Raw genomic sequence first — 25,788 nt, 5'->3', positions numbered from 1 at the left:
GTCTTTGTTTTGTGTTCATTTTGAAAAGAGCCTATAAGCTCTCACGCAGGAGACTAAATTTAACTGATCTTTAACACCAGACCAACCCTAAGCACACATAAGCTAATTCTGGAAATCACAGCAAATGTATCAATACATCTCTAAATATTACATTTTGATACACATTATTTCCCAAATTATAAGGAAGAAAATGTGCTTTTTTCATTAAAACTTCCAAATATGTATGCAGTAGTAGCTTATGGAAATAAATAGATTTGTCTTCAGTTAACAGCAATGGATTGATCAGAAATCTGCTTAGGCTAAAAAGACAATTTTCAATCTTTTTTCCATATGCCCAATAATGAAACAACTTTAAGGCACTGGAATTCAGCTTTTAATAGTTAAAAAGCCCAGTGAGATATATTTTTCTACATCCCAGGTAGCAGATAAAATCCAGAGGATATGTATTACCCGTAGAAGAAAAGTGAGCTTGGAATCCCGGTAACAAACGTGTCTCTGTTTGCCATTGCCCACATCAACAAGTGCTGTGATTACTTGGGCCAGGCAGCTTAGTGACCGATTGATGTTGCCTGCTTCCTATAAAACAGGAGGGAATAAGAGTGAATGGAGTTGGTGGAAGGAACAGGGCACTGCATCTGAAAGGAGAAAGATGCCATAGATACTATAGAACCAACCTTTAACCTCAGTCCTTCTGTATGGGTGTCTTTCTGTCTCTCAGATCCTGCCAAATCAACCAGGTTGAGCAGGGAGGAGCGAATGTTAACAACCTCATTGTTTTTCTCCATGGATTCCACTGTGATAGTGAAAACTGCATGGGATCTGGAGGATTCTCTGTTCATGGAGGTCGATGCCACACGACGGTTTCTCCAGCCCGTGGTTAATACCTAAGCATGAGAAATTTCAATTTCAACAATTTCAACTGCGTCAGACTGTACTTCACATACAGGTGACATAAGCAGCCATAGCCACAATTCCATGCAACAGATTTTGGACAAGGACTTTTTTTACTGTTTTCCAATATAAGTATTTCAAAAGCAAAAAAGATATAGCTGCAGTCAAGCTTAGTGGCAGAACATGTTATAATATTCACGTCTTTTCTCCAAAGGTGACACTGCTGTTTGAAAGCAGTACACACAAGAATAATTAAAATAAAAATTAAAGTCACACAAGTACTATCTGTATGTGTATCATTCATGGAGAAATAAACCTGACAATTCTGGAACCCATGGAGCTCACTTAGCCACAGAAAATTACATTTCCTGTGATTTCAGAGATGTGTAGGGCAAGCATTTCGGAAAAATTACTGTAAGTGCCATTCAGGTATTCCAAACTCTAAAACCTTTATGATTTCTTACAGGTATGGGATAGTCAGAAAGCATTGATCTAAACAGCTTTTTTTACACTGTGTTTCGAAGCGGGGAGATAGGGGGACACAAAGCATTACAGACAAAAATTAAGCAAAAAAAAGTGCTTTAATCCAAGAGGAATATTCACCATGTAAGATTTAAGATGAATAGTCCAGCATTAAAAAGTGCCAAAAAATACCTGGTATGCTTCAGCAGCAGATGACACCACCTGTTCAACAGCACCATCAACAAAGACTCCCTTCTTGATGTGTTCTCTGAGAAAGAGTCCAGCTGAAGCAGAATCTAGCAAGTCAAATATCTGTTCATTGTAGATTTCAATAAATGAGCATTTGCAGAGAAAACTCTTTCCAGTGCCAGCCTGAAAAACACATTAATTTACACTATAAACAGATGGGTTTTATGAAGTCTGTCATGGTATGGCAGCAAGTCTCTTTTCACATGTACCTAAAGCTATTAGATTGCATGTATATTCTGCGCACTATACATTCCTGGTGCCCAGGTGACAACCAACATCCAGAAACCTAGATGCATTTCTAGACTCAAAATATGAGCACACTTGTATCTGAAGAAACTGTACTATAATTTGGTAGAGTACTAGATGCAAGCATTTCTTATTAATAAATTTCAGGCAATAATCTTGGTAACTTAATGGCTGCACACCAGTTTACCAACCCTAGCTAATCTTTACTGTGAGACATTACTGCAATAACAATTATAAAATAAATGTACCTTTTCCTTTTCCCGCTCAATTAGAAAAAATAAGTATTCAAAGCTCCGTGGAATTACACCTCTCAGACTGTGAGTGAAATTATCAGAATCAGATGGTCCTAAAGAGATTTTGTAATTAAAAAAGTAATTAATTAGTAGTACTCAAGAGTAGCGGCTGACATGAGGAATACATTTCAAGACAAAAAAAATTAAGAAACCACTGAAAGATTAATCTCTCATGCACTTACCCATCATAGTAAAGGTTTTTCCTGACCCAGTCTGGCCACTAACAAAAAGAAAAAAAAAAAAGTGAGACTAAACTTTATTCTGAATTTTTCAATTATCTGCAACTTTTAAGGAAAAGTCAAAGTTTAAAACAAGCAAACAAAAAATTTTCTTAACTGAAGATAAGGATAGAGAAGCAAGTTGAGAAATCAGTCAGCTAAAAAGGTATAAAAATAGAACAGCAAATTTTACCAAGAAATCCCATTAGATAAATCCCATTTTGTCTCCCCTGCCACCCACCATTTCCTTCCTCATTTCTGTTGGAAAGGGAAATTAGCATTAAAATGAAGGTGTTCAAATATATACATAAAACTAATTTTGGGGTCAATCTTTAGAGTTTTATGTCACTCAGGATATATTTGGATATAAGGATATATCTGACTTTAAAGTACTTTTTTCTTTTAGAGCTTTTTTTTTTTTCTAATGTAGTTATTAATCATGCTAGAGAAACTTCAGGGCAATTTCATTTCATTTTTTCACATTTGTATATTGTAACAAAGTGGACTTCATAATTTTGCAAAAGCTGTGCTACACTAAAAACACCCCAGTAAGGTTTTGATTAGATTAGCCCTTTAAGTCAGCATTTTCTGACCAAAGTGCTTCCTCAGTTTTCAAAATGAAAAATAATATTAAGTTAATATAACGATATTCATACTACTAGTCGTGGATATATTTCTACCTTAAAAACATTCTAAAAGTTAAAATTATCATTCCTGAGTTTTCCCACAGGCAGCCAAGAGTCACTGAAGAGTTGAGCTGATCAAATGTGAAGTTAAAAAAATTTTTCATTCCATTTTACCATGGACATTCTGAAAACCACTAGCTTTCTCTTTAAAAGTACAGTAACTTCTACAACCACTAGCTTTCTCTTCCCACTTTTTAAATAATAGTAAAACTGGAATGAGTTTACATCGGCATTATTAGCCTTAAGTGTTAAAAGCATAACACCTACATACAGATTCCTCCAAAAGAGGGGCAAGGAGTACCATCCAATACTGCAAGAACATTCCTTGTGCTGTGCTGCAGTAAGGAAGCACTTTTAAAGTTTACTGTAACATCAGGCAGGCTCTGCCTCTTAAAACCCCAACTGCTTATTAGCAGGATCTCCTTAAATGTCACCATTGCTATGAAACGACTGTAATTGCTACAAAATCACTTACTATGCAAAGATGGTTCCATTGTAGCCATTCATACAAGATTCAACAATGTTTTTAGCCACACTTGAGAACACAGACTCCTGGGGACAAGGGAAAGAAAAAGCACTTGGCACCACGTGTTTAAGTATCTGTTATATCAGTGTTTCCTATGCCATAACTTTATAGTATATAATAGATGCATTCCTTAAGGGTAGACATGTATGATGAGCCCTGGAATTCTCACAGCAAAATGATATATCCTAAGTCTTTGTGACATAAATTATTCTCTCCGAAAAAAAATTTATTCCTTGCTAAACTCAAAGAGAAAGAATAAAATTCAGCATCATAGTAACAGCTTCCAAGTACATAGTAATAATTTTGATCCAGTGGTTTTAATTATGTGATGCAGTTTACACCATTGGTAGGCCAGGCGCCTGTGACACTTATAAAATCCAGCTTTCAACTTCTGTCACTACACAATGGTGCATTCAACAGAGCTGCACAATTTAGCCTCGTCTGTCTTCACATTTTTCTCTTAGATCTGCAAGAAGGGCCTAGCCACAAATAATAGCCTAGAGTAGGTAAGGTTTTTGGGAGGTTTTGTTTGTTTTTTTAACAGAATTTAAATGGAATTGGGAGTCCTAGCAGAATTAAAATTATGTTCAGAATATCAATCACCATATTATAGAAATTAAATTGAAGGACTTTCTTTCCAGTATTACTTGTCCCAGGTGAGCATTTAAAAGGCAAAAGTATAAGAAGGAAATATAGTAAATAGAATAGAAACTCTGAAGTTCCTTAAAAACAAATGTGCAGGGCCAAGAGTTGAACTTGATGATCTTTGTGGGTCTCTTCCAACTCAGCACATTCTGTGATTCTGTGAAATCACATCTTAATATCAGCTACTGAGTGCCAGTTATTTTTATACATTTGTCTCAATAGATTTATTTTCTCTCTATGGTGTTACCATAACATTTACAAACAAAACATTCAATTTTAATTCAAACTCCAATTAAAGAAATTAACAGCTAAAAAAAAAATCACATCAAAACTGTTAGAGAGCAGAATTTAGGGCTGCATTGTATACTATAACAGCGTATTTCCAATCTGACCACTGCAAAAAATTAGACCTAATGCACTACATCATCTTTAGATAGGCTTAGCATAGTAGCTGCCAAAACTTGGGTGAAAACAGCAGTAGTTATGAGATTCTGGAAATAATTACCTGTGTTGTTTCCATATTTGCAACACAATCAAAAGTGAAGATCTTAGGCTCAGGCTTTGAGTGCAGGCGGATGGTGTTTGATGAAAGCACAGATAAACACAGGCCATGATCTCCATCCGTTAATGCAGTGCTGTCTGAAGGGGGACGCACCCGTACAAAAACCTTGATAGCATCACCTTCAACACTAAATAAATGTTTATGCATTAGATTACTTCCAAATAGATCAGCTGTCTGATAAAATTAAATGCAACAATCAGATGAAGCACATGAAGTCTTACAAAGGTCTGTCCGAAAATCATACTACTTGTAGACATAATCAATAGAGGTAAAAATGTGGCAGATTTAAAAAACAAAGAACATGCAGGTACATGCAATTCATTGCTGTGGCACGTAGCTTTAGCTCTAAAAGAACACACTGTACAGTGAACATGAGATGCCCTTCTTACTCCTGGAAGCTTTAATGGACCAATGGATCAGATAATGCTATGGACCAGCAAAAAAGTTGTCAGCATTTTTCTTTGGTGCTCACAAGAAGGGGAAAAAGAATCAATTCTTGATCAATGAATCAAATAAAGGATAGCAAGTGCCTGCATCTAAAACATCCCTAACCAATTTCATTACACTTATCAGCTTTAACAAGTAACTGTGCATGACTTACATTAAGGCTCTGAAGAGTTCTGCCATAAATACCAACGCACCCATAAAATAGTAAAGTACTAAATTCTGACATGAAGGGGTAGGAAACTTGGATTTACTTTACTTCATTCTTTTCCAAGTTTTAGCAGGAGGGTGTTGTAACTGCTATTTTTACTTTTGGTAACAAGAGAGAAGAACAGTTTTAAGAGTGGGGAAGGGGCTTCATGAATGAAATGTGCAGTTGGGTAGTGGCAGAGGAAAGGGCTGAGAACATAAGCAGCAGCTGAGAAAAATCCAGTATAACATTTTCCCTAAGACACATCAAATTAATTTGCCAAATGTACTTTCATTATTCTGAGTTGCGCCACAGTTTACACTTGGAGGAGCGCGTTTTGGTTTTTGTTTTAGTTTAGGGCTTCCTCACAGGACTGAAGTTCCTAGGGGGATATTTCTTCATAAAAACTCTAAAGTGCAGCTGCAGAATTAGCGGAGAAATGAAAATTTATTGCATGGCAGCATTCCAAGAGGAACGCAACATGTCAGTGTAACAGTTTTATTATGAATACTTTTTTTTAAAGCCTGTAAGGATATTAGGACAGAAAGGCAGCAATCTTAGGCAGGTAAAGATTGAAAGAAAAAACTTTATCTCACAAAGTTATGCTAGGTTTTGTTTCTGTGCAATGTGATTAATAATATATGGGAACTGGCCAATATTATTTTACCTAGATGAGTTCAGCAAAGATATTGAAGAGTCACGCAGACCTCCTATAAAAGAAAAGAGAGACACACAAAAATTAAAATTACTGCTCAAAACTCCTGACTTAAATAGAAAATACTGTAAGCAGTAGAGAGGGAAATAAATGGAGAGCCCTATAAATACCTGTTCTGTGCATGAAAATATTTGGTAATTATCTTCCTTTGGAAGAAAGATTTCAGTTACAGAGGAAGTGAAGTCTCCGGTCCTTTAATGTGAAAGTGTGCACACTTTTCAATGTGCCATTTGTTTATTCTGGTAAAAAGGAGGCTATGGAGACCATATCATCCTACAACTGCCTGGAAGGAGGTTGGGGTCAGACTCTTCTCCCAGGTGACAGGACAAGAGGACACAGCCTCAAGCTGTGCCAGAGGACGTTCAGGTTGGACATCAGGAGGAATGTCTTCACTGAAAGGCTGATTAGACTTTGGAATGGGCTGCCCAGGGAGGTACTGGACATGCCTGGAGGTGTCTGGAATGGCACTCAGTGCCATGGCCTGGTTGACAAGGCGTTAGTCAGTCATAGGTTGGACTCCATGATCTCAGAGGTCTTTTCCAACCTCACTGATTCTGTGAGTGAGGCTCATTTTGCACAGCTTCAGATTGCAAGGAGACAGCACATATTACCCCATAGGTAGATAAAGGGACTTATTTTTTACTTAATCTGACATCAAAGTCCATAATATAGTCAAAACATTAACCAAAGTAACAAAATTGTATTTAAAAATAAGCAAAATAATAATGAAAGACAATGCCTCAAAATATTCCAATAATAAAGTATTTACAAAATCTTTATAAGCACACAGGTTTTTTTGTAAGAGGACCACCTTTAACAGCAGAATGAACAATGATGTGCAAAGATGCTTACCTTCTCTTTGACGTTCATACTACCTAAATATCCTGCTGCTGCTGCGTGAGCTTTTTATGTGCTGTTATGATTTACTCAACATCTGAGAAATATTTTAGCTTCTAATTAAGCAATTTATTCTTCAACTGAACAAGTTATCAAGGAAAGGAGTGCAGTTAAAAACTGAAATCAGACCGACACTTGCACAGCCCTGGGAATAGCCTGCAATTGTGTCAAGGGAGGTTTGGGTTGGAAAAAGGCTCTTTACTCAGAGGGTGCCTGGGCACTGGAGCAGGCACCCCAAGGAAGGGATCACAGCACAAGCCTGACAGAGTTCAGGAAGTGTTCGGACAATGCTCCCGGGCACACAGTGTGATTGCTGCGGATGGTGCTGTGCAGGGCCGGGAGTTGGACTCGATGATCCTTGGGGTCTCTTCGGACTCAGCTTATTCTGTAATTTTGGGAAAGGGCCGACTCCCAGGTACCCCGACACCACCGGGGCAGCGCAGGACGGAACCCCCGGAGCCTCTGCCCCGCTGGGGGGCACCGAGCCCCTCGGCACCCGGCCCCACTGGTTCTCCCACGCGGGTGATGCCCCGCCAGGGCACGGCACAGCGCGGCTCTCCCGGGCACACCCGTCCCTCAGTGCCCCGGTCCCCCCCGCTCCCCAAACCGCGGGCACATCCCCAAGCCCCTTCCCGGCCGTTCCCCCTCACCTTTCTCGCCGGGAGCCATGGTCACTCCGAACCCGGCAACTCCCGCCCACCCGCCGCTCCAAAATGGCGGCGCCTTCGAATTTGGCGCTCATCTGCGCGGCCCCGCCCCCTGCCCGAGCCCAGCGCGGGCGCCGCCATTTTCCCCGGCGCGCGCGTGCCCCGCCATTGGCCGGGAGCCCCGGAACGGAGAGCGCGCGACGCGCCCCGCCCGGAAGCGCGCGCGGCGGCGGCCATGAGCAAGAGGAACCAGGTCTCCTACGTGCGGCCGGCCGAGCCCGCCTTCCTCAGCCGCTTCAAGCGGCGGGTCGGGTATCGGGAGGGCCCCACGGTGGACACCAAGGTAACGCCCTGGCCCGCGGGTGGGAGGCGGCAGTGCCCGCTTCCCGAGCCTTGGTGCCCGCCCATTCCCGCCCGCTCGCGTTGTGGGCTGTGGGGAAGCAGCGTTTGTAATGCAAGGGGGAGCCGTAGTTACTCGCTGAAACGGACTGAAATCCTGTGTGTAACTTGGTTTTTCTTTGTGTTGGCGGATCAAGATAACTGCAAGGCTGCTGTGGTGGCCTTGCGGAGCAGCCGCTTCAGCCTCTCCGTGCCCGCGGGGGCTGTGGGGGCCCGGGGCGAGCAGCGGTGATATCCGGGCTTGAACGGGGCTTTAAAAAGCCCAGGGCGGTGGAGGAGGGGGGTGGTGTGGAAAAAAATGTTCTAGAAGTGCGGTAAAAAAATTATTGTAAAGGAGTTAACCTGAGTTCGAACTGGAGGAAGAGAAATTTAGGTTCGATACATAGAAAAAAATTCTTAGAGGGTGGTGAGACAGGCTGCCTAAGGACTCTGGGGATGCCCCGTCTCTGGAACTGCTCAAGACCAGGTTCGATGGGACTCTGAGCAACCTGGCCTAGTGGGAGGAGCCCTTGTCCGCGGCGAGGGGGTTGGAACTGGATGATCTTTAAGGTCCCTCCCAACCCAAAACATCTTGCTGTAGGTCCGTGGTCATGAACTGTGTTGTGATGGCTGGAAAGGCAGCGGGTTTTTTAAAAGGCAGCCTTTCCTGATGCACAGTTTTTTTCTGCTTCCAATGTGATTTTGCATGTGTTTCCCCCTAAATAGGATTTTACAGGATACCTTAAGAAATGAACTTATGGTTTTTTATATACATTTATATATATTCAGTAGATTACAGTAATACTATCTGTACTTTTCCTTGCAATATAAAGTTTTCAGGTCCTCTAATATTGGCAAACTTCAGGTTGCTGCACTGAGGTTTGCCTGCCAGAAGGTTTATTTTAAAAAAATAAAAAATTACCTGAATTGATTCTTCTGTCCCAGTGCACAAGTTTGAGAGAGCAGAAACAGGAGTATGATCTTCCTTGTGTCAGTGCTGCTTACAGTGATTTGTTTAGCCAGGTTTAATAACCCAGCCACCATGGACCCACATTTCCCTTTGTGCTGCTTTGAGTACAGCATAGAAGGTTCAAGTTTAGACCCTTGCATTTAAAGCTTTTCTTAGTGTTGCATAGCAGACAGTGCTGCACAGTCAAGATGGCAAAGAAAAGGAATTAATTTCTTGCTTCCCAAGTTCCTTCTGGTCTCTAATTGAAGAAGCCCCTCCTCCCATGCTAATGTTTTCAATGGGAAGCTGTGTCTCAGAGATAGGATTGGAGTGTCCTTTGGATAGCATGTGTTGGGAGGGCCTGGCACTGGCAGTTATGCCAAGTCTCCTCAATAACCTTTTGCAAAAGTGAAACCAAGGAGTACTGGCCCACAGCTGGAGTGATGATCAGGATGGCTTTTATTTCTCTCTTGTCCAGAGAGAGCAGCTTCCACTTGCCGATGATGACAGTGACAATGGCAGTGACAAGGAAGATGAGCAGCCTCAAGTGGTGACACTGAAGAAAGGGGACTTGACAGCAGAAGAAGCAATGAAGATTAAGCAGCAAATCAAAGAGGCCTTAAAGTCAAAAGAATCAGGTGAATTTCAAACTACTAATTTCTTGCTTTGTGTAGTCAAAGAGGTAACCCACAAAAGCGGGTCTGATACTTGCTCAGCTTTCTACTGTTTAATACTACCTTTGATTAGTTCTGAATTTTTCACCTAAATAATTTGCACTCTGGTTCCTAATCTCAAGTCCTTAAGTACATATTCAGGCTGTCTGGCTTTTTATAATGATGTAGTTCTGTGCTTCTTGATTGTGCCCCATCCTCCCTCTAAATACTTCCTTAAATTAATTCATTTTCGTATTTTTGTAAATTAATCTTTTTGTTGTATTATTCCAGTGCACAGTCTTTTGACGTCACCTGTGATCATTTTTTAACTCATTGACTAGTTCAGCCGAATTTGACAGTGGAGTGGATGTTTAAAAGGTAATTGTATGAGTTCATGAAAGAGGTTGTCAGGGTAGAGGCATTCAGGTCTGTGGAAAGAATTGCAGATGTATGGCTTGGGAACATGTTCACTTGCCTGACTGGTCCATGTCATTACTTGCTTAAAATCAACCCCAGTATGTGTTGTGACTTGCAAATACACTAAACAAGATAAACAGATAATACAATAGTGCCAAAAACCAGCAAGGTCCAGACAAAAAATGTTTTTCTGTGTCCTGGTTTAGGGCAAATTTGGGAGAAAACCTCCAAAAGGGGGCCCCCCCAGAAAGCAAACTCACGCAGCCCCTTCCCCCAACTGGTTTGGGAAAAATTTCCTTGGACAGAAGTGGAAAAAACCTGTTTATTTAACAGGTAAAGCACTCCCCAGCACAAAAAATGAACAATATCAGATGACAAAACTTATTCACTGCTCTGAAGAGATGGCAAATTCAGGAAGTCTCTCCTGGCATGGTCGCTCTGTTATCATTTCCTCCGGCACTGGGAATGGCCGCTGCCCAGAGAATGCCCCGGTGGCCACAAAATGCAAACTCTCTGCGCTCCCCAGGTCCCCAGTCCAGAGCAGGTTTGAACAGTTCCAAGAAAAGGGAAAGAAAAGACAGTTCAGGGAAGACTTCCCTGCCTTGACTAGCTAAACTAACTAAAAAGCAAAGAAGGGTCCTGTTCTGCTTCATCTGTGCCCAGACAAAACAATCCAGCAGAGCATGTAGAGGAGCAGTGCAGTTTCTGATAACAAACTCCATGCTTCTTCTTCTCTCTGCCTTTGCTCTCAGAACCAGTCTTGAAGGCAGAGAGTATAATATCCAGTATGAACAGAGCAGAGGATTGGAGATGCAAGCATCATAAAGTCACCCTAGGACACTGCCACAAAGAATTACACAGAATGGGAAGATGGAAGTAGTGTGGGAGGGGCTGCTGCAGTTTTACAGTAAGGATGAGAAACTACAGTTGATGGATACAGTTATGTTAAGAATTTCTGTCAGTATTCATCATTCAGGTGTGATTGACATAAGTGCTTTGAGTGTCCAAAAGCTTCAGTCATCACACAGGGTGTGATGAAATGTAGCTTTATCTTTTGCTGACAGAAGACTTGACAAATTGAATGTAGCTACTGCTGTCTCTAGTGGAAGTGTCTTGACAATTAAGAATATAGGAACTGGAACTCCACAAGTATAAAACAGGAAGGTGAATCATAGAAACTGGACATCTTCTGTGGTTAGCCATTATGGCTATTTACAAAAGCTGCCAATTGAATTTAGAGCACACTGTGAGGCCTAGCCCATGGCTGTCAATATGACATCCTTAGCTTCTCTCTTTGTCTGCCGTTTGGATTTGAAAATTCAGGTTCATGCTGTCTCTGTGTAGATGTATATGTTAAAATTCAAATGGTATAAATGGAGAAGTCAGTAACAGAAGTGGGAGAAAATATGTTGAGAATCTTACATTTTTTGAAAAGCACATTGATGTGAAATCTTAATTTTTATTAACATAGGTTAGCTTGAAACGAAATAAACCACATCCTATTTTCTGCAGGTAGATCTGTACAATCTTACAGATTGTAGATCTTACAAATGTAAGGTCTAAGCAGGTATATGACTTGAATTCCTCTGAGAATATATGCTCAGCTTTGGGCTGACTTCCTGGTGTCTTGTTATTGAAGTGCAATGCATACAGATGCTTGGTGTCGCAGTTTCAAAGTCATCGCAAATTTTCTTTTCACCCTCCTAGTATTGGGAGAAGTTTCAACTTATTGGAAAGAAATATCATGATTCTTTCTGAGCATTGGCTTCCTTTTCATATAAGCAACTTGAACTTGGAGTGATCACAGTAGGAGGAAAAATGATTTTGTAAGGCCGGGCAAAAAGAAGTAGTTGTCCATGAGAATCTATTGAGGTGGAGTCCATGCTGTGAAAAAAGTCCAAAAGAGCTACCAAGCTGAATACACAGTATGAAATGGAAGTGTATTTGAATAGAGTGACTGAACTTACTTGGTAGAAAAAGACATTCCTAAGACATAATTGTATGTAGTGAGGATGGCAGTATTGAGTCCCTGTAGGACTTTGTCACCTCTGCTTATTACCCCTTCAGTCCTTCAGTAACAGCTTGCATTTGGAGGAAAGAATCCACAGCAGTAGGTAGCAAGAGTGTTGGGGACTGCTGCCCTCTGTTCTGCATTGTGTTACTGTTCATTCATCTTTGCAGTTCATATGAGGTCTTCGTGTTCTTTTCCTTTTTATGGCTCATGGGAATAAACAGGGTAAGCACTGTGCACACTACTGTGTTCCTCTGCTATGGAGAGAACCCAGTGTGAAATTTCCAGTGAAGGGAGATGAATGTGACTATGCCAGAACTTGCTGAAGGCTTTTTTGCATTTTGGGCCATTTTTGCACTGTCAGTCTGACCTCTAGATTTAAATTTTGATTTCTAGTCTGAGACAGGTATTTAGACAGCTGTTTACTTTCAGCTTAATAAAGAGAGTTTTGAGTAAGATGAGAGTTTCTTTTACTTTTTTGGCTCTCAATTCTGAAAATGGGAAGTATAAAGAAAGTTTGGTGCTGCATGACTTGGTTGCATTTAATGTTGCTTTGATTTTAATCCCAGAGTTGAAAGTCAAATTAATTTAATAGCTACTAGACATTATTATATAGTCCCAAATCAGATCATTAGTGAAATTACATGAAGCTAAAAAGGTAATAGGAAAGTAAATTTCCCAACTGATAATCTTCCTTTCCAGCATGCATCAATGCTGAGGCACTTTGATAGATCCTTTGAAATGTGCTGCTAACTATCTGTTGTGGATACAAACAGTTTTTCAGAACTTGGGAAGCATTCAGTTTTGAGCTTCTGCCATCTCTTCTCTGATATTGTAGTGATTGTCTCGTTTGAAGGACCTTATCTTCAGGTTTAGGATTGTGATATTACTCCAGAATTTCCCTATCTCATTTACATACTTTCACCTTTGTTTTCTTCTATAACCATTTTGACATGGCTTGAGCTTTTGTTTGTTTTAGTTTTGTTTATTTTTAATTTTAGACACCAGATGTTCCTATGACTTGATTTTTTTAATAGATGAGTAACATTTTTGCATTAATTTGGTAAACCCGGCTGATTAATGTCCTAGCTGCACTTAGTTGCTTCCTAAAGGAGAGCAAATCCTAGCTTTTCTGTTGGCTTTTGCAAGTAGAGTCACAGGGATCATTTTTATTTAGGACCAAACCTTTCTTATATGAGAAAACACCCTTCTATATTGAAACATTTTTCTCCATGGAGCAGAGACTCAGAGGCTTTTTAAAAATAAGTAGTTTGTGTACCAGCAGTGATTTTGTTTAATGTTTTATGCATAATTTTAAAAATTGTCACTGTTGGTTCAGAGACAAAGAAAAATGGTCTTATGAAAAATTAAATTTGCACAAAAGAAAATATGTGAATTACTGCAAGATAGTTTACCTCAGCATTCATTACAGTCTACAAAATAGATTTTTTTTTTCTACTGCTTTCTTCTTCATATGGCCTCTGGGACACACTGACATATGCAGATGATCAAATTTGGCAAAAGGTATCCTTTCTTGTTCAAAACCTTATAATATTTTTCTTGTTTCATTCTATATGCTGGGTTCTGGGGAAGGACAGTAGAGGGAAGAGGCAAGGAGAATACAGTCCCTGCTATCTTGGCTATTGGAGCCCTTCCTGAACAAGCACAGGCTTTTCTGATTTAAGCAGCTGGTGTGTCAGATATATCTCACAGAGGTAATACTGCTCTGTGAAATATTTAGCATATATGTGAAATAGCAGGAACCTAAATCAAAGCTAACTTTGCAGTATTTAAGTAAGGAAAATTTTCCCAAGTGTTCTCATAAACAATTGCAACTGACTATGGAGCAAGAGTGACCTTATCTTCAAACCGCCAGTATGCTGAATTCCTGGAGTAAATGCTTCCAAAGGCATGGATAGAGAATGGATGGCCAGAAAGCATTGGAAAGAGCATCTGAAATGGCTGACCTGAACTTCTAATCTTAGAAACCATTAAGAAATTTGCCAGGTTATTGTAATTTTTTTCTTAACCTCCTATCTTTGAATAGACCTATATGGGTTCCACTGTTGCTTCTGACAGTTTAGTGGCACTTGTGTTTCCTGTTGTTGCCTCATTGACATATGAAAACTGCTGAAAAGTGGTGCTGCTAACTACACAAATGACTACTAAATAAAAAAACCCTCTAAACTGAAGAGCAGTATTTCATTTTCAGGCTCTCATTTCTACTTTTATTTTAATATATACCTTGAAATTAATAGAAAAGAAGAAATTTCTGATTTTGTGGTTTCTTAAATTGATGTCACTTGTGAAGTGAGTTTTCAGCTCAACATCTGACTGTGCTCTTGTTGGTCAACCAGTGGTTTGTGATCCAGGTAAAAAGCAGCAATAACTAAGAACAATAGGAATTTTAACTGCTAGTGTAGTTTTTGACTAATTTTTGAGAAGTGGATTTTATTATTTCTCCTGTAGTGCTGTTATGTATTTTACTTCATGTGTTTCAGAAATCCCACTTTCCATAATTCATAATACTAACAGAGTCTTTTATTGGGAATCTGTTTAAAAAGCTACCAACACTGAGATTGTTTCTTTAGTCTTTTTTTTTTTGCACTGCTTAATACTAGTCAGTTTTTTGTAGGTCTTTGATGCAAGCAAAAAAGATAGCTGACACATAAGAACTTGGTGAAATTACAAATGATAAAGTGAAGTCATTTTACCAGCTGAAAAAGACAATCTTAACATATCAACACAAATTCCTTGAACTGCCTCATCAATTTTTTTCAAAAAGCGTAGTCTGTCCTCACTCTCTCCACATGTAGGCTAGGCCTACTGTGTTTCCTTATCTGCTTCATTCTTTGTCAAGCACTGCCAGCACACACTGCTCTCTGAAGCTGGCCTGGGCTTCCTGCTGAAAGGAATGTCCTTGAGCATATAATGAAATTTTGACAGTGTTTAACCAGGCCAAGAGCTAAAATAATTTCTTTTGATACAGAATGACCTGTGAATAGTATTGTAGCCCTGGAGGTCAAAGCTGAACCAGTTGCCATTTTGGTGGAGTTTTTGAGCTTTGCTGTTTGTGCCCTTAGCTTATTACATGTTGAAATTCATATTGCAAAGATACTTATCAGTTTCTCCATCTGGTTGGCAAAATGAAATTATTTTGTGCAGTTCACAATGTGGGTAGCAGGCCAGTTGTGAGTAAAATTAAAATTTCTGTCCTCTCTTTCTCCATGGATTAAAACTACGTAGCTGTTTATCTGTTTTCTTTTATGGATATGCTTTGAACTATATTTTTAGAGGTTAGGTTTTCAAATTTACCACTCTAAGAAAATGTAGTAATTCATTTGTTAAAGAGTATCCAATGGGGGTTTGACTTTTCTGCTCCTCATGCTTATCCAGTAGCTAGTTCTGTCATTTCCACAGCAGTATGGATACTGTATACAGCACATAGACAGTTGTGTCTGCGCATAAGGGACTATTTGATAGATAGATTTTTTTTTTCCGAATTTGGCTTAATTGGGCCTCAGATCTTGTTTAAATTAAAAGATCTCTATTTCCAAATAAACACTGTAGTTATGCAACAATTAGTAAGAGGAATCATTTGCTATTAAACTTCTTAGCCCAAAAATGGAGGCCTAATTTCTGAGAAAAAGGATGCATAGTGTATTCTGATTCATTAGGTGTAATATGCTTTCAGGAGTTCTATTTCCCTCCCAAAATTTACTGTAGGCATTTCCTAAACTTCTGTATCACATGTACAGCATCTAAACACTTAAGCTGTCTGTGCAGAGTTCACAATGAATCCATTGAGAACTATGCTTTTCATAACTACAGTTTATTATTGCTGCTAATTCCTTGTAACTGTAATGCTTTTTTAATGTGCCAAGAATGAAGTGTTTTTCCCCAAACCTGGTTAGTTATTTTCTGCATAGTAGTATTTTCTCATAAACTAGTGTAGAATCATAGAATCAAGGAAATGTTTGGTTTGGAAAAGACATCTAGGGTCCATGGAGCCCCACTTACAAACCTTGCACTGCTTTGTTGCCACTAAACCATGTCCCCAAGTGCCATGCGTTCTTTGAGCACTGCAAGGGATGATGTTTCCACTGCTTCCCTGGACAACTTGTTCCAGTGCCTGATCACTCTCACAGTGAAGAAAGTTTTCTTGGTGTGCAATCTAAACTTCCCCACGTGGCCATTTCTTGTCCTATTGCTTGTTATCTGAGAGAAGAGACTGATACCTACCTCACTACAGCCTCCATTCAGGCAGTTGCAGAGAGAGATGAGGCCTCCCAGAGTTTCTTTTCTCCAGGCTGGATGACCCCAGGTCCCTCAGGACTTGTGCTCCAGCTCATTACCGTATGCACCTTTTGGAAGGATGCATTCTGTCGAAGCCATTGACAGAATTGGTGCCTGGTTTTTCAAGCTAGGTTTCTTCTTTAAGAGGGTCTCTGAAACTTAAGGCATTCTAAGTTGATGTCTTCATTTGTACCACACAACCCTTAAGGTACCAGATTTATTAGTTGTATTGTTTTGAGAGTGCACTGAAGAGAGCTTCAGCCAGTGCTGTGTAGATAACACTGAAATGTTAAGTCTTTTGCCTTAGTGCTGATACACTGAGGAAAGAATTTATGCTAAAGAGAAAAGTTATTTATTGGTTTTAATTAAATAGCACATAATCTTGTCAAACACATTTCTGTTGAGTAATGAATTTCACAAAAGTAATTTAGGAAAAATATCTTGCACAGAACCTACGGCTCCTTAACATTCTGTCACAGATACATTATAAAAATTGCAAACTACTGCAGCATGAACTTTGTGTCTGATTCACGACTTTACATTACACTTTATCTTCCAGAAATACTGCCCTGATGCTGTTACTTATGCAGTAGCTTTCCCACTCTGCCTGATAATCATGGAAGGGACTTCTCCTGTTTTCAAGATTGTTGTCTGCTCCTCTGCATGCACTAGAGCAAAATTGGTCAGTTGGAATAGTTGGGTGATTTTGCAGATACAAAGAAACCCTGAAACTTTCATCCATTACAATAATAAAGGGGAGGTTTTTTTACCATGTGATCTTTTCAGCTGTCTCAGCAGGACAGAATATATTAGGGAAAAAAAGTTTTTCTTATATATGTACCATTTTATTATTTAAAGAGATGCCATAATTCTGAAATAAGTGCATTTGTTGTAATGAATTTTACAAACACTGAAGCAGTGTGAGAGGATCCTATGAAGTTCTTCTCTCCATTTTGGTAAGTGAATGTGAATGGAATGTGAGGGAAAAGCTCTACTGCTCACAATCTTTTCTAAGTTAGAGCTCTGGTTAGTGAAACCCCATTTCCAATAGGAACTGCAGGAGGATTGTCTTCAAGGGCTGGCTGACATGAAGCAGGTGTGTGTACATGAAGGCCATTCATTGATACAGAGTTTATGGCAAAAAGCACATTTTCATGATTGTTGTATTCTCAGAGGCCTTACTGATTTTGGTTCAAGGTCTGTATGTGTTTGTGAACATATGCAGGTGAGTTCTGACTTTACTCTCTTTATTACAGATGATGAACCAGAACCTGCTGATGGAAAAATTATGTTCAGGAAACCAGCCAAACGGTCATCAGAGAAGTGTTTGGACTTCAATGTAAGTTCAAGTAAGAAGATGAAGGAAGCAAAGAAAACCAAGGGGGAAGCAACTACTTCTCAGAGTACAGCTAAGCAAGTGAAAAACAGCAGTCTTCTCTCATTTGATGATGAGGAAAATGATGATTAGGGGTTTTATTTTTTTATGCTTGCCTGTCTAGAGACCTGGATAACATTGAGGGCTTTCATAGGAACAGAAGCATGGTGTCTGAGTCTTCTCTTATTTTGCTATAGTCCAACTAGAGAAATAATGTATATAATTAGCATGAGCTAAGTCTTTGCAGTTAGTTGGATCTGTATGTCATGTGTTAATTTTAAAAGAGAATTTAACCATGTATGTAAAAGCTATTTGAGGTCACAAATGAGTAGCAAATTATAACTGTATATATTCAGCTTACAAATTTGCAGTCTATTTTAAAATGCCCTCCATTACTGAAATGTATTTCCTCTATATTGAATAGCCTTCGTTGGCAATTGTGGTTTTTACCTGTTATTATTGAAATTCAAAATAGAGACACTTCATTGCTGTGAAACAGAGACTTTCTGTCTCACAGCTTAACAAAAGTTACAACCTCTGCATTTGTGATTTGCAAGATTAGCTCTTGCAGAGCCTTATAGTAAATGAGGCTCCATTTGCTAAATTCATGTTGTCTTGATCCTGTCTTTAGTGAATGCAGTCTAAGAAACATCAAATTCATTTGAATTGTTTGTAATAGCAAGGTATAAAGATTTTGATTCTAGTTGATGGTATCAACTAATGCAAAAGAAGCCTAAACCATCGAAGATTGTGCACTTTGGTTTTGACACTGATGGGCTCAGTGGTTTGATGGTGTTTTGGTGTTTTTTTTTTAAAGTATATTTGTTCCAGTTAACTACTTACATGTTCATATTTATTTGGGATCTCAGACAGCTTGTTTAAAAACCGTATTTCATCTTTAAGCTGGGAAAAGCATTAATTTAGTTTTCTTCAAGTAGGGGGGAAGTTGTAAACGGGGAATTTAAGCCAAGAAACACTATAGCTGTGTGTGTCTTGGTTTAAGACAGTTCCTGGGGCAGACACTCCAAAATGAGTTACTGCCCCTTTTAGCTTTAACTGCCTCCCTTTCACTGATGAGCAGAGATGAAAGCAAGAACATATAAGTGAAAAAACAAAAGTTTACTAAAAATTGAAACAGCAACAGGCAGGATAACAGTAATACAAAGGTGCTGAATGCCATGGACTGCTTGGGAACAAAGAAGACAAGATGGCAGAGAAACGCCTCCTCAAAAATGTTGGCCTCTATAGAAGACCACGTGGTTCAGGGGACAAAGACAAGCTGGTGGAAAAGCCCCTTCTTCTAACCATGTGTTGGAGAGAGAACAAAGGGAAAAAAACCACCACAGCATCTGAAACTCCGTGATTATGAAAGTCCCTCTTCTCCAAGCAACAACCAACGAGGAACAAGGACAAAACAAAAAGAAACCTGGACTCCAAAACCAGTCAAATGCTGCTGATCCATTTGCTCCACATCACCAGATGGGGTCTCTCTCCAGGCAGCAGCAGCAGCTCCATCAACAGTGGCAGCTGGAACTGGTCAGTGGCTGGACTTCATGGGGGGACTTGGCCTCCTCCTCAGCAGAAGATGATAGGCAGAGGCCTGGGGCAGCCCAGGCTCCACACCCTCCCTGCTGCCCCTGAGCACTGCTGGGCACTGGAGTGACCATATGGAGCAGGGGCTGTTCTGTTTTTCCCATTGTGGTGCCATGGCTGGCCATCCCAGGTGACAGCAATGAAAAAGGAAGGAAAAAAGATCAGAAGAGAAAGTCCTCCCTGGCCCAGAGACCAAAACAAAGGGGAGCTTCTGCCTTGCACTGCCTCAGCTCCTCAGTAGCTAGTTGGAATGAAGGAGAGGTCTGTGTAAGTGTTGTCTCATTTTAAAGGGATCCTGGCATCTTCTGCCTCCATGAACCTGGGACAAGACTCTGTGGTTCTGCTTCTGACCCCCAGGTCTTAAAGGGAGAGTAAAAATCTCTGGCAGAGGGGGGTAGAAAGAAAGTGTCCGTTTCAGCATCTTTTCTGTAACAGGACAGAAATAACACTGAGAGCTGATGGGATTTTGGAGAACAAGGTGGTAGGAGTGCCACTTGTGACCTTGAAATTATTTGCATGTATGGTGTGTTCTGTAACCATATGAAACCAGTTCTGCTATGTGACAGGACATTTGAAATTACTTGGCCTGTAAAGCTTCATCGAGGAGCAAATTTCAAGTTGCTGTGTGAAACAGCTGGTTTTAGTTTGTTCATCTGGTAGTAAATGATAAATTATGCTTTCTTGTAAGTGGTCCAAAGATATTTTAATAAAAATTTCAGTACATGAAATGAGATTTTTTTGCCTCCTGATATTGGAGCCTTCTGTACCTGCTGCCTATTTCCCTACACACCATCTTCCTGCAGCATAACATCAGATACAAGTCTGTTTTGCACTGTTTGTGTGAGTACATGTTACCCTGATTTTGAAAATGAATAGTTCTGTTGTCCTTTCAGATGATTGAAACCAGACATATAAATGGATATTAAAGTCTTGTTGCACTGGTTTCATATTAGAATTGTGAGAGAGGTGCTGTGTGATAACCAGATTATTCCCATGAGGACATGCTGCATTTGTAAATACATAACTTGTCTGTATTCTCTAAGTATAAAAGAAGAAGAAATTTAAAGAAAAAATACAGAACCAAAGGTTCCCAGGAATTAGTATTTCCATTTATTTTGTATACTTAAAACTTGTTTGAATCCATTTAAAATATGTACCAATACATACATACACATCCACGAGTAATCTTGTAGCATTCCTGTGTACAAGAGGAATATTTGGGCATATGTCAACAATGGAGTAAATTCTCTGACTTGCTGAAACTCATCTGAAAGAATGAATTAACCACTGGCTGCTTACTTAAACTTCTCTGGTTCTGTTTGTCAGTACAGAAATATATTTGCATACATTTTTCTTGCACAACCTGGAAGCTCATAACTTTAGCTGTAAGGCAGTTTAGGAGACATGGCTATTCAGATAAATGCTTGCCAAGGACCAGAGGGCATTTGGTTTTACCTTAAAATTAGAAAATTCCTCGCAAATATGCAGTTGATCTGGCTTGTTCAAAATAAGATTGAGATCTTGTTTGATTCTGGATTCTTGTTTAAATACAATTTGTAATTGCTTTTAAACAAAAGTTCCCATTTTTAGTGAAAGACTCTGGAGACTCGAGTCCAGTAAAGGGAGGGTTACCTTATATATTGAGTGCAGTACTTTTACTTATTGAGTGTGGTACTTTTGGTTAATCATGTTTCTTGCTCTACAACCTCCATGACAGATGTCTGGAATGCAAATAAATGGATTGAGTTTACTTGAAATAATAAATTAAAATGTATGTTGTTTAGGCAGCACAGCAGGGGAAAGAAAGGTGGATACGGAAACCCAGTTTCTTTCCTTCATTCCGACTGATTTGAAGTGCTCTGACCAGGAGGAAACCTTTGTGTTCATTGTATTTCACTCCCAGTTCACCCAACAATAACTAATTGAATAGATTTATTAAGAGGTGTGAGTGATGCACAAAAGCATTTTAATCAGGTAGTCATGTGAAAATTCAGTGTTTTTACCATGACACACCAGGAAAATCACACACACTTTCAACTCCCATGAAACCTGTGGTTAAAGAGAACAATTACCTGTTCATTTAGGAAAGAAGTGTGAAATTCTTAAGCAATCACCTGTTCTAATGGGCCATGGGAAAATAATAATCACAAGTTTCTTATAAAGGGGAAGCCAAAGCTAAGGAACATGAGGCTAGGACAGAAAAGGACAATTTTCCTGGGTTTTCTTTTTCTCTTGCTCTTGCTTGCCCACCTTCCCGGTCCTTTTCCCCTCCTGTAGTGGAGAATGTATATGCCTTTATTTTCTCATGGAGTTTGCCGAGTTAAATGTGAGAGCAGTGAAGGAAGAGCAAGGTGAGAGTAGCTGAGGATTGTTACCCAATACAGGAATCTTGGTCAGGTGTAGCCTGTTACCTCATATGGGAATCTTGTACTGTTTCTATTAATAAAATACTTGAAATTTCCCAGTTCATTAAGACTAAAACATTTATTGATGGTATTAGCTGAGCAGTGTCAAGTGCAACAAATCTGGTGAACTGTAGTAGCATTGCAGCAGCAGATGCTTATAATGGAGGTGTTTTATACTGCAAAGGTGCTTGGATGTCAGTAGGAAGGTGAGATGCTCTGTTACCTTAATTTCTTTTGAAGAACTAGGATTTTTCTCTAAATGATAGGAATCAAGGTGAATCATCAAGAATGCTGCATTCTTGATAGATGATAGAATAAACAAGAAAATGCATGTGTGGGCAGGTGGCCCAGGAGTCCATACCATTGATTGTATTTCTGAAATAAAAGCAGATTTGTTGTACTGAAAAAGTTCATCTCATTGGCCTAAAGAGGAAGGGATGAGTCAGAATGATATTCTGAAAGTTTTTTTTTGTCCAGCACTTTTCCTAGAAATATCATGTGGAGGATCAAAGGCTGTGTTTTGCAGACACTGAGCACAAGAAGCCTGTATTTAGCAGTTTTAATTACACATTTTTAAGTTTCATCACAGGAGTTAATGTCCTTTTTTACAGTGCTTCAGTATATAATCTTGTTAGGAAGCTGCAGATTTAAAATGAAGCAGGAAGCAGCAATGTCATCGTTTCAGCTGATTGTTTCCCTTATGCTGTAGTGTATTAACTAAGTAATGCTTCACTTGGCTATGCAGAGCCAACTGCCTTCTCAAGGACATCAGGCTTGCCTGCAGATGAGTCATTACCTTTTGTGCAGCGCACGAGGTATGATGTGCAGCCTCAGCAAGTGTTTGTCCATTGAAGCTGGTTAATAACCTATAGGCCTGTCCTGTGGCAAGATGCCTTAAATCAATCCTTTCTGCATTCAGCGAACAGAAGGGCTTGTGTATCAGCTACCTCTTCAGTATCATCCCTTTATTCCCATTCCTAGAGCAACATACCAATCTGCAAAGACATTTTTCATGTTGTAGACCTTCCCTTCTGCCCCACTTCCTTGAGAACATCTCACAGGCAGCAGTCACAAACATAGCCATTAAAACCAGGGGAGACACACCATAGGGTTATATGTGACTGCAACCTCCTGTAAACTTCCTCAACATATTGAGAACCTATAAAATCTCAGAGGCAGCCCCTGGGAAGTAACTTCCTCCTGGGGAAAATGAATGGAACCAGCCAGGAAAATGACACAAGACTGAATTTTACTGTTTTTTACCTCACTGTTAGTGTATTTTCTATTGAAGGTAAAGCAACAGCTGGTAAAGCAGGTCTTTCCCTCTTATCAGAAGTGGCTTTGGTGCCATTCCAATCCATATGGCAAAGGATTCCTTTTCCTTGACTCTGGTGGCAGTCCTCAGTGCCATGCCTGATTAGTTAAGGCCGTGGGCAAGTGGGAGCTACCTTGTAAGAGGCAGAAGTTATTAGAGGAAGGTGTTGTCAAGCCTCTGTAGGATAACGGTGATCACTGCACACTTTTAGTTTTGATATCATGAAAGAGTTGTTCCCTTAGGGACAGCACACTAACAACGAACTTTAAAAGGGCAGATTATAAAACTATGAGGAAAATGGTTAACAGCAGGCTGAAGGGCAAAGAGAAGTACTTAAAAACCATAGAGATCTGCCTGGAGGCTATTTAAGAACATTGTATTAGAGGCACAGATGGTTTGTATACCTCTGAGCAAAAACAGCCTATGAGGAAGGATGAAACTCACAGGGTTACGTGGGAGAAAAGCATGAGTATAGAAAGGCTGAAATGCATCCCTTAAAGATGACGACTGTGTGAATGACAGACGAGGGAGTGTTACCAGGAGAGTGGAGGGAGCTGGAAAGTCAGTGCCAAGGAAAATACTGTAGCAGCTGCTGACTCTGGACCCCCAGGATGAAACACCAAAAAAAGTGAGTCTAATAAAGTCCAGACCACTCTTCCTCTGAAGACTGGGCTACTCCACATGAGACTTAACCAGAAAAAGCAGCGTATTGTTAATCTGAGTCAGCTAGCACAAGCCAAAATCTTATTAAAGCAGTCTACATTTTTCATATGTTACCGGCCAAATGTAAGAGTAAAGGAGTAGATTCAGTCACAGTTACTCTATGCTAGGAGTTTATTTTGACCTTGTGTTTTATACAGTTCCAAAAATGCTTTCAATCTTTGCTGAAGAAGGTAAGAGATTAAAAAAAAAAAAGAACAGTCCTAAAAACTGGTTTTAGTAGAAGCAAAAACCCTACGTGAAACTCTAGTAAAAGAAAAAACTCGACCTGTTCTCACAGCTTTGGTCTGAGAGGGACTATCTGATAAGGATGAAGTGAGGTTTGCACAGCATTTTTACACCTGTGTGTAATTGGGCAGATGTGGAATTTTATTGTCTTATATCAGAACAAGAACACACTGATTATAAATTAGGCAGGGAACATCTCAAGTATCACAAACCTGATGATGTGTGCAAAAAGAGTCCCTGTGAAATCAATGAAAGCTATTTTCTGGTTTAAAACCAAGGAAAGGCAGGGGAAGGTTAGAACAACTTATTTTTGCAATAAAACCTTTATGCACACAGTCTCACTGGAGCTAGAGCCCTGGCATCTAGGCTGTTTTATTCTGCCCTGTTAAATTGAAACAAACAATTCAGCTGCCTGAGTCCCTTCTTTTCTCCACTGACAAGCCAACTGTCTTGAGAGAAGAGATTAGGCATTGTTCTGATGAGTGCTGCAGCAGCAGCAGCAGCTTTATAATTTAAGGGCTACATAAAATTTATGGAGCACTGAGAAGAGCTTAAATCAATTTTATGATTTTCATAAATTATTTCAGGCAGATGAACTTTGTGCAAAAAGCCAGTGATGTTTGAGCTGTTTATCTAATGGACAACAACACTGAAAATAGAGATTTTTAAAGGCACCTGTGGGAATTATGTATCTGAGTTTGAAGGGAGTTAGAAGACTTGTTCCTCTGAGCTACTTAGTATTCCAATGTAAATTTTTAATCATTCCAAATTGCTTGAAATACTTGGTAAAAATCAAAACTAGAGGAGGGCTAAATTTACAGCAATTTTGACATTTCATTTAAATGCTGCATATGCTTATAAACAGTGGATGGATAGCCTGTAATTCAACTACAAGTGACAAACCAGCCCAGCACTTGTAGAGTTAAGCCCTTTCTTATGACAGTGTATTTTTGGGTTGTTTAGGCCCCATTCACTGAGGAACCTTGTCCTGTCTTCTTCACACTATATCTGCAAATTACTCCAGCTGCTAAAGAGCAGGATCTGTCTGTACAGCAGAAAGAGAAGCTAGCTGTTTTCTTATAGAACATTTCAAGGTTATATAATAGGACAAATATCATTCCATACGTTACAGAAATTAATAGAGACTGAACTTCCCTTCTGGACAAGTAACTAAAGAGCTGATAGGATGCAATTCCCATCTCATCCTAATTTTGGGTATTATTGAGTGTGATTTAAAGAGCTTTCCTCTCCCTGGGCATTATGGTCATCAGGATCCAGGTAGATTGGAGACTTTTCATCTAATTGGGACCCCTCTGAGCTATAATTTTCATGTATAATTTTCTGTATTTAAGCTGCTCCAACTCCTCTAAACTAACATCAGTGTGCTTCAACTTACTTCACACTGAATATACTAAACATGGTACTAATAGGAAGAACCACTGCTGAATTCCTCTAAACTGGATGGGCAACTTGGAGTAAATTATTTACTGATATTACTGCATTGCTTTCAGTGAAATGACACTGATAGATACTGAGCTCCTTACTAAACCTGAACAAGGTAGTCTCAGGTGAGTGGGTTTAAATTCAAAGTAGTTAAGTGTGGGACACTCCAGGATCCTGCCACTGAATTTCTATAGTCAACAATATACATAAATAATGGGAGCTTCTTACTTGGTCATTGTTCTGCAGGAGGGGATTTGTGACTGCTGTGAATTAAACACTGAACACAGTCCATGGTGTGAGGAAAGCTAATGGAATTTCAGCTCTAAAAATTAAT

The 25,788-nt window shown here is 39.6% G+C and overlaps 2 protein-coding genes across 2 annotated transcripts in view; one reads left to right on the top strand and one right to left on the bottom strand.

The window, feature by feature from the left end:
• The window catches only part of KIF15 (kinesin family member 15), a 33,956-nt gene extending 26,213 nt beyond the window's left edge, over positions 1 to 7,743 (bottom strand). The window contains exons 1-9 of the mRNA XM_030943139.1: positions 7,675 to 7,743; positions 6,080 to 6,122; positions 4,722 to 4,905; positions 3,521 to 3,597; positions 2,324 to 2,361; positions 2,097 to 2,194; positions 1,546 to 1,725; positions 675 to 884; positions 451 to 576 (exon numbers count right to left, since the gene is read on the bottom strand). Coding sequence (XP_030798999.1) covers positions 451 to 576; positions 675 to 884; positions 1,546 to 1,725; positions 2,097 to 2,194; positions 2,324 to 2,361; positions 3,521 to 3,597; positions 4,722 to 4,905; positions 6,080 to 6,122; positions 7,675 to 7,693 — 975 coding nt within the window. The 5' untranslated portion in view covers positions 7,694 to 7,743. The remainder of the gene's footprint in view (positions 1 to 450; positions 577 to 674; positions 885 to 1,545; positions 1,726 to 2,096; positions 2,195 to 2,323; positions 2,362 to 3,520; positions 3,598 to 4,721; positions 4,906 to 6,079; positions 6,123 to 7,674) is intronic.
• Positions 7,744 to 7,883: 140 nt separating this feature from the next.
• KIAA1143 (KIAA1143 ortholog) lies at positions 7,884 to 20,026 on the top strand. The gene is made up of 3 exons (XM_030943731.1): positions 7,884 to 8,014; positions 9,477 to 9,636; positions 17,632 to 20,026. Exons 1-3 carry the CDS (start codon positions 7,907 to 7,909, stop codon positions 17,841 to 17,843), a joined length of 480 nt encoding a protein of 159 aa, XP_030799591.1. The 5' UTR covers positions 7,884 to 7,906; the 3' UTR covers positions 17,844 to 20,026.
• The last annotated feature ends 5,762 nt before the right edge of the window (positions 20,027 to 25,788 follow it).

The sequence above is a fragment of the Camarhynchus parvulus genome, chromosome 2 (assembly GCF_901933205.1).
Source record: "Camarhynchus parvulus chromosome 2, STF_HiC, whole genome shotgun sequence".
Taxonomy (NCBI): Eukaryota; Metazoa; Chordata; class Aves; order Passeriformes; family Thraupidae; genus Camarhynchus; species Camarhynchus parvulus.
The sequence above is the reverse complement of the archived record's forward strand: the minus strand, read 5'-3'. Positions and strand labels throughout refer to the sequence as shown.

Bases quoted from the DNA above. Each gene is read 5' to 3' on its own strand.
- KIAA1143 (XM_030943731.1), top strand. From the start codon at position 7,907: ATGAGCAAGAGGAACCAGGTCTCCTACGTGCGGCCGGCCGAGCCCGCC. The intron at 8,015-9,476 runs GTAACGCCCTGG...TCTCTTGTCCAG, and splicing joins GCCCCACGGTGGACACCAAG to AGAGAGCAGCTTCCACTTGC. The intron at 9,637-17,631 runs GTGAATTTCAAA...TCTTTATTACAG, and splicing joins CTTAAAGTCAAAAGAATCAG to ATGATGAACCAGAACCTGCT.